At 39.8% G+C, this 7,988-nt stretch overlaps 1 protein-coding gene across 6 annotated transcripts in view; it reads left to right on the plus strand.

Moving 5' to 3' along the window:
- The window catches only part of LOC125229706 (protein unc-13 homolog 4B), a 78,769-nt gene extending 71,029 nt beyond the window's left edge, over positions 1 to 7,740 (plus strand). For 4 of the 6 annotated variants that reach the window (XM_048134610.1, XM_048134614.1, XM_048134615.1 and 1 more), the window contains 8 exons: positions 856 to 1,088; positions 1,301 to 1,391; positions 1,842 to 2,051; positions 3,217 to 3,291; positions 4,681 to 4,987; positions 5,419 to 5,542; positions 6,182 to 6,375; positions 7,297 to 7,740. In XM_048134610.1, the coding sequence (XP_047990567.1) occupies positions 856 to 1,088; positions 1,301 to 1,391; positions 1,842 to 2,051; positions 3,217 to 3,291; positions 4,681 to 4,987; positions 5,419 to 5,542; positions 6,182 to 6,375; positions 7,297 to 7,409 (1,347 nt within the window). In that variant the 3' untranslated portion in view covers positions 7,410 to 7,740. Of the gene's footprint in view, positions 1 to 855; positions 1,089 to 1,300; positions 1,392 to 1,841; positions 2,052 to 3,216; positions 3,292 to 4,680; positions 4,988 to 5,418; positions 5,543 to 6,181; positions 6,376 to 6,540; positions 6,640 to 7,296 lie in introns of all 6 variants that reach the window. The other 2 variants (XM_048134612.1, XM_048134613.1) reach the window with 2 other exon arrangements.
- Positions 7,741 to 7,988: the final 248 nt, after the last annotated feature.

The raw sequence follows: 7,988 nt of genomic DNA on the forward strand, positions 1-7,988 counted from the left end.
CTGCAGATATTCTATCAGATCAAGATTTTCTGGACGCAGCTCGCGTGGCCTGATGTAGAGGGGAGCTATACGTTTGTGGCTAAGATTATTGATGTAAGTGCTGCTTTATTTCGTATTTCTCTTAGTAAGACATGTATTGAGAAAACCGTGGACGTGCACACTCACTGTCATTGATAGTAGCGTGAAGTACAGCAGCTCGGCGGTGGATACACTGCAGATATTCTATCAGATCAAGATTTTCTGGACGCAGCTCGCGTGGCCTGATGTAGAGGGGAGCTATACGTTTGTGGCTAAGATTATTGATGTAAATGTATTTTATTTCTTGTTTATTTGACTAAATAAGTCTTATAATAACGTAATCTAGAGAGAGCAAAGTGTGCATGCTTTGTAAGGAATACTTTGATGGGAGGAAGAGTTTGATGTAGAGCGACTCAATAATTGGCTCCCTGTGGTATCGCACCTCTCAAATTGGTGGATGGATTTCGATGTGGCCTATTTTACGCGAAATAAAGTTTCTTTGCGGGGTGGGTATTAGATTCCATGAAGCTCTTTAAATTGCTGGTCAAGCTATTTTCCAAAATTATGTACCTAATTAAGTTATTTTTGCCCTAAATAGTTTTTTTTTGGCGTGGCGTAAAACACATGTACAGTCAACCAATTGTAACCCTAGGCCACTGTAGCACTATGTCATAGTGACGTTATAAATCAGTTTGTAAGCAATCTCTTACTGCTTGTCATTTTGACATGGTTGTAGAATGGCCTAGGGTTCCAATTGGTTGACTGTACATAGACGTGCCCTAAATATTTTATTTAATAGCTGTTGGTCTCTAACTTATATCACATTGTAATTTCCAGGACATATGCCGTTGCTGCGTGTTCTACTCCGACCGCATGTCTGGCCGCGTAGACAACGCGGGCCGCGTCAGCACCGTCTTTGAAGAGCGGTTCGAAGTTACCACAGAGTGGTGTGTCGCTATCAACAACATCGACTATGTGCGACAGAGCTTGGAGCCTTTTGTGGAGGAGTTGGGAATGGATGACATCATACAGAAGTTATGTGAATGCAAATCTCCAGTTGAGGCGCAAAGGTAAGTCCAACAGCAAAGATGTCGATAGTCGGTAGGTAATCTAGGTACTTATCGTGTCCGTCGAACGATTCGAGGTTATCCCATATTAAATAATAGGTAGATTAGGTAGAATTATCAAGAAGTTAATAATTTGGTTCAAAGATTCTTGTCAAGGATAGAGCCTTTCACATTTGACAGCATTGAGTTAATTTTGATTATTTTTTATGTTTCAGATGTAAAGACACCTTGCAGTGTGTTATTGCAAATGCCATTGACACAGTTAAGAATAAAATTGTGGAGATATTGGAAATAATGGTCAAAAAGGTGAGTTTCTAACTATTAATAAAGTATATCTATACCTAGGTACTCTAAGTAGGTACCAGTCATGATTGATGAGACCCATGAGGCGCCCACTGGCTACCAGTCGAAAAACTGTAACGGCCTCTCAGTTAGAAGTACAGTAAATCTGACTAATAGAATTACTTAGGCACTGGTCCCAACGCGAGCTAGTAAGCTATAAGCAATCGGCTATAAAAACGAACAAAAGATAATCACTCCCGTGTAAATAAAAGAGACACGGCGATGTTTATAGATACTTGCCCCGCGGTGAGCTATCAAAATCGCCGTGTCTCTTTTATTTGCACGGGGATGCTTATCTTTTGTTCGTTTTTATAGCCGATAGCTCATAGCTTCGCGGTGGACCAGTGCCTTATTATTGCTTTACTGATAGCCAAATGCCTATAAAGTATAAATAAAATGCTTGGTTAATTTCAGATGATGCCATCCATCACCCGTTTCCTAATGGAGGGCGCTGAGCTGCTCCACCAAGACTGCTCGAGCATGGACCGCGTCATGCGCTATCTCGAGGCCAACCTCGACACGCTGTACCAGCAACTCAACAATGACAACTTCTCGCGCACGCTCGACATCGTGTGGGAGCAACTAGGGGAGGTTCTCTACGAGTTGATACAGGCCAATTTGGAGGTTAGGATATTTGATGGGATTTTTTTTGTGTAATATTTGCTGTATATTAACTTGGATTTTTTTAAATCTTTTTACTAATTTTAATGTTTTGAGGGTCTGGTGAAAAACGAAGTGTCATTTGATGTTGTTTTATTTTCAATGATAGTTTAATGGGCTACTTGCCTCCTAGTCAAATCAGCTTCTTTTTAAGAACTGTCAAAACGAAAATTCGTTTTGACAGTTCAAATGAACGACTTGCTAATATGGAATTTATATGAAATTGAATTGAGTGACGTCACGATCAACTCAGTTACTTTATATATTTCTACCTGGCTTATTAAATAGAAATTAGATTTAGAAATAACTTCTGTCCATGTTTTTCTTATAATTAAATATCTGATGCTTTATTTCGTGCATGGTACCTATAAAATATTTTATTTTAACTACAGTCAAGTTCCCTATTTCTGGGAGTCTACTTACGTTCTATAGAAAAATCGATAAACGCTATCTGTTTCTGTACAGCCGAACTCATGGGAGCCTGTGGTTCGCTTTGATAATTAATCCCAAGTTTTGGCGTAGGAACTAGTTTCACGAAAGCGACTGACATCTGACCGTCCAACCCGAAGGGTAACTATAGGTCTTATTGAGATTAGTCCGGTGACAATAATTCACTGTTCTACCACGTTCTACTAATAATACGGAAGATCTATAGAGAGAGGTAACGTGATCTCTTGAGCTAGCCCGGCAGCTCTTGCGTATTTTATCTTTCGCGCCTAGGGTTCCATTCATATTTAGGCGTATTTGACGATATTGCAACAGTAATTTAAGTTCAAGATTCAATTCAATAGTTTATTCATGGTAAACACACACAGTTAAATGTTTTTTATTGTTTTATTTTCCTTTCACCAGACCCTCTTTGTAATTAATTTTTCTATCATTCGTATCACTAACTCAACTATAATTTTGTATTGTAGAAAGAGAAACTCGCCACCCGTATCCGCTTGCTTAGGCGTAGGTATTTCGACAAAAACAAAGTATCTCCCAATAGCAACTACCTCCTTTTTCGGGTAAATATTGCATATTACCACACGCTATTGCAATATTACAATGCACACAGTTTGAGTGTTTATATTTTTATTTATACTAGTGAAATGTATATTCTAAATTATTTTATGTTTTGATATAGCACCGAAAAGCAAAGATTACTCGGTATATCGACCCGAGGCGCCTGACCAAATCGGCCGCCGCCAATTTAGATGCGGTAAACATAGTTCTTAGAAAGCACCTTGTTTATGTACCTACCTTATGTATGTTACTTGTGTTGAATGTATAGATCTGAGCTTCGAATCCACAAGGGGGCTAATGTTTAGCGGTTGCGATGTCGACATCTGTTTGATGTTTTAATTGCATGTGTGGTTGATGTTGTACCTACAGGGACGCTTGGTCAGAAACAGGCCGGCTGTCAATTGATTACTGGATTTTCTAAAGTCAACATTTTCAAGCTATTTTACATCATTTACTCCGCGAATTGAAAATTAGCGGTGACCTAACCACAGTATAATACAGAGTACTATCGTACAGTATGGCCACTCCCGCTCTCGGCTGAAAGTGCCGCCCACCCGCTGTCGGGTACCGCCTGTCAAAAACGTGAACAGTCGACCTGTCATTTCGCACTCATAAAAGCATGGTACGCGATCACGTACAAGAGCTTAGAATGTGTGCTAGGAACGCGCCTCTTTCATATATTTGATCGCCAGTGTCCGAGGTGTGACCTAACCCAAGCGCAATCTCATGTTAATTCAATTTTTCGCATCTTGATATTGAAATTGGCGTGATTTTGTTTCACACCGCTGTCGACATTAGTCGTTGAATATTTGGTTCCCAAAGATTCGTAGCAAGAAAGTAATGTGAGCTTGTAATGTTCCTCGCTCGTCCGACCTACCAGGCCATGTTAGCATATCGTTTGTGATTGTGTCTATGAGTGTTGCTTTAAAAGTCCGAACCGAATCGATTGTATACTCGTACCTAATGTGAACTTAGCGAATTCTGTCCTCTAAATGTTGGAATCATTTGCGATAGTTTTTATGGTGAATGTGACCTCTATTCTGGGCAAGCTTTTATGACGTGAAAATACCTAGTTTTCAATAAATATAATTCCTTATGTATTTCTTATTCTTGAGGATTCATCAATGTTACATTGCATGTCTATTTACCTATTTTGCATGAAGTCACGATAATATATTTTACTAAAATAAGTTGCACGATTGTTTCCATTTTGGTGATGGTGTATGCTTTTATTAATTGCATTTTTAATCTGATAATTTTAATATAAAGATAATCCCTAAACATTGTATTAATAAGTTAATCAATATTTAACAAGAGCATATTTACGACTCCTTTCTTCTAATGATGCTCATAAGTCATAATATGTTTTCATAATGAAATCGAAATCTCAATACAGAAGCTTTCCAACTTAATTAACAATGTCGATTAACTTTTCTTGTTTAACTATAAAACCAATAAGGGTCACTTGCACCACCGAAAATGGAGGATTAACCCGAGGATAACCCACCATTTTATATGGAATTTTGTTATCAACAAAGTAGTTAAAGTACGTATTTATTTCTAATACCGCGTCTAAATATTTCAGAAACGACGACCGCCCAGCTTTTTCTCGAATCTCCACGAGTGCCTCAAAATAATGATCCGGTCTTTCCGCCAAGACAACAAAGACATCTACTCATCAGAGACACTAAAGCGAGTAGAATATCTACTGAAACTTCATGGCATGGAGACCAGGGAACTGATACACCAGTACCACTTAGAGAGGTGGCAGGAGCAACAGACTATTAATGAACCGAAGATGGGAGTGCTTACTGTTAGAGCACAGTTTATTGAAGATAATTTGAAGTTGGAGATTTTGAACGCTAGGAATTTGGTCGCTACGGATTCTAATGGTACGTATGGAGTGTGATTTTTGAGTTATATGCCTGAGACCCAACAGTATTTATTTTGTTGTTCAACTTTCAATGAATTTGGAAAAGTTCTAAATAGATTTTCGAATGTGTAATTTGTACAAGACTTAGGAGGTTAATCATTGGCTAAACCGCAGAGCACCCATTCAATAGGTGTTAATACGTAAACGTCTATCACGAATGAGAAATTAGGTTATTTTTCCAGATTGGTAACCAAAATCCCGATCACCGCTGATAGTGGCACTCTGGTGGTAGCAGAACATTGCAGTAGTGGTACTCCTTAGGTATTCGTCAAAACCACTCGGCACTCACTCCAATCAAAATTCTAGCTAATGTGTAGTATTTAGTTTGAGCTTGAGCTAACAGAGGGCGTTAGTATTAAGGTGCTTATAGATATATGTTGTCTCTAACAGGACTGTGCGACTCGTACGTGCGCGTGGGCCTGCTGCCGGAGGACTCGTTCGCCAACGTGATGAAGCCCAAGACGCAGACGCACAACAAGAATCTCTTCCCGCTCTACGACGAAATGTTCCTCATGTTAGTATACGGCACTTTTCATCCATACTAATATTATAAATGGGAAGGCGTGTGTCTCTGTTTGTTTATCCGTCTTTTACGGCAAAATCATAGAGGAATAAGTAAGGGGAGAGTTGTAACAATATAATATAATTTAATGTTGCACCGCCTACAATTTCTCTGTTTTGCCCGAAGGTTGACTGGTAGAGAATGCCTTATAGCATAAGTCCGCCTTGTGTACAATTGTATTTTCTTTGTGCAATAAAGATTAAATAAATAAATAAAAATAACTCCATTCATCAGTAATGCGAGTTATTTGTAGGTATATGATATCTAGCGACAATCACGCGTCAATCATGCGTCAACTAGAGTAAATTATCAGTACCACTACACTTAAAAAATCACGTCAATTCGTCGCTCCGTTTTGCCGTGAAAGACGGACAAACAAACAGACACACGCACGTACCCATTTATAATATTAGTATGGATAAATTGTCACAAATGAAAGTCGCTTCATGCTCTCACTGTATGTTATGACATGCCGACAAGGCCGAAGGCACGCGAGTTGAGGTTCCCCAATATCTGCCTTAGATGATGAACAGTTGCAGCATTATAGACGTTAGCGTTTTTATAAAAGACACTGTATTTATACTCCCGCAGCCCCTTGAGCCACGAGCAGCGACGCGTCCGCGACGGTCTACTACACTTCGTGATCAAAGACAAGGACATGTTTAGCGTCTCCAACGCCTTCGTTGGCGAGGCGTATCTCAGCTTCGGAGACATTCCGGACACAGTTGCGCCCATCTCTAGTCTACAGCAGCAACATTTGCCTCTCACAAGGCCTAGTGCCATAGGTAACTGCCATCTTCTCTACTTTAGTCATTCTCTAGAGGATCGTGACACATTTCATGTCCTGTTAAAAACCAGGGTCCATCTTACAACGACACACTCTTTGCCGTATAAGCTGAACTTCGTGATCAAAGACAAAGGCATGTTTAGCGTCTCCAACGCCTTCGTAGGCGAGGCGTATCTCAGCTTCGGAGACATACCGGACACATTAGCGCCCATCTCTAGTCTACAACAACAGCACATGCCGCTCACAAGGCCTAGTGCCATAGGTAACTACCGTCTCTTCTTCAGTCGATCTCCTAATATTGATCAAAGACAAAGACATGTTCAGCGTTTCCAACACTTTTGTCGGCGAGGCGTATCTTAGCCTTAGCGATGTGCCCGACACTGCTGCGCCTATCTCTAGCCTACATAAAACAGCAAAATTTCCCTCTCACAAGGCCCAGTGCTATAGGTAACTCCCGTCTCTTGAGACGATCACCCAATTTTGAAGAATATGACAATATGTCATGATGAGGCATGAGGTCACGCCCTGTTGAGATTTTTCCATTGGTTTCTACGAGTATTGTCAAGCGCACAGCCTCGTGCAGTTTTGATTGCATAGGCGCTCATGAGTCCTAGTGCCGTTGGTAATTATCAGCTTATTTATATTATCATATCATTATCGTACCTTCTATTATGTGTGGTCCGATACGCCCATGGCCGGTTTTATGAGCCCCGGGTTCGTATCAAATCAACAGTGCTCCGTGTTCCTACTTAGGGCCGGTTGCATCAAACCGTTTGTCACCGTTAAAGCATTCGTTAAATTTTATTGTATTGGAAGTTCCATAGTCGTCTGCTGCGTGACGATGATGTGTCTGTCAAATTTGGTTGATGCAACTGGCCCTTATTGTTTGAAATTCAACAGTAAAATACGTTTGTTACAGATGGAGACGCGATAAAAGCGCTCGAGTCGCGACAAGGCGACAAGCAAGCACGGGAGTTCCTCAAGAAGCAGCGGCAGAAGATGCCCGGCAAACAGTTCTTCTCTCTCAGTTGAGAAACTTGTAAATAATCTAATATTATGACTGATCATTCAGCATGACTTGTGTTGCCATGAGCGACGCCATCCATACAACAATGATTTATCAAGTGCGACTTGAAATAAGTCGCGCGCTGCAATGCAATGCAAGTCTTAAGAAAACTATCTATTTGCACTGTAGTTGCTGGTCGATAAAAAAGAATCTAGCTAAACCTATAGCGTTTAGTATGCGAGTTATTACCTATATTATTGTCAAAGCGTTTCCGCATAAAAATATTAATATATACCGGATTTTGATGGATTTCACAAAGTTTTCAAGTTGGTTTTTTCGAGTTTAAGATGTACATGTAGGTACAGTGAGCTGCAAAATTGCATGGAGAAATTATGAATGAATTCATTGATAAATTCGCCATGCACTTTTGCAGCTGATAGTACCTAGTATATTTTCAGACTTAAATTGTATGATATTTCTTTAATATTTCACAAGTTTTCCTTCTATGAGACAAAGTCTATCGCTATATTATAAATTATAATAATGAAACAATTATGTATACGTACAGAACTCAAAGTTGTTAAATATGTTGATTAACTTGAGGG

This window comes from Leguminivora glycinivorella, chromosome 9 (genome assembly GCF_023078275.1).
Source record: "Leguminivora glycinivorella isolate SPB_JAAS2020 chromosome 9, LegGlyc_1.1, whole genome shotgun sequence".
NCBI classification, from domain to species: domain Eukaryota; kingdom Metazoa; phylum Arthropoda; class Insecta; order Lepidoptera; family Tortricidae; genus Leguminivora; species Leguminivora glycinivorella.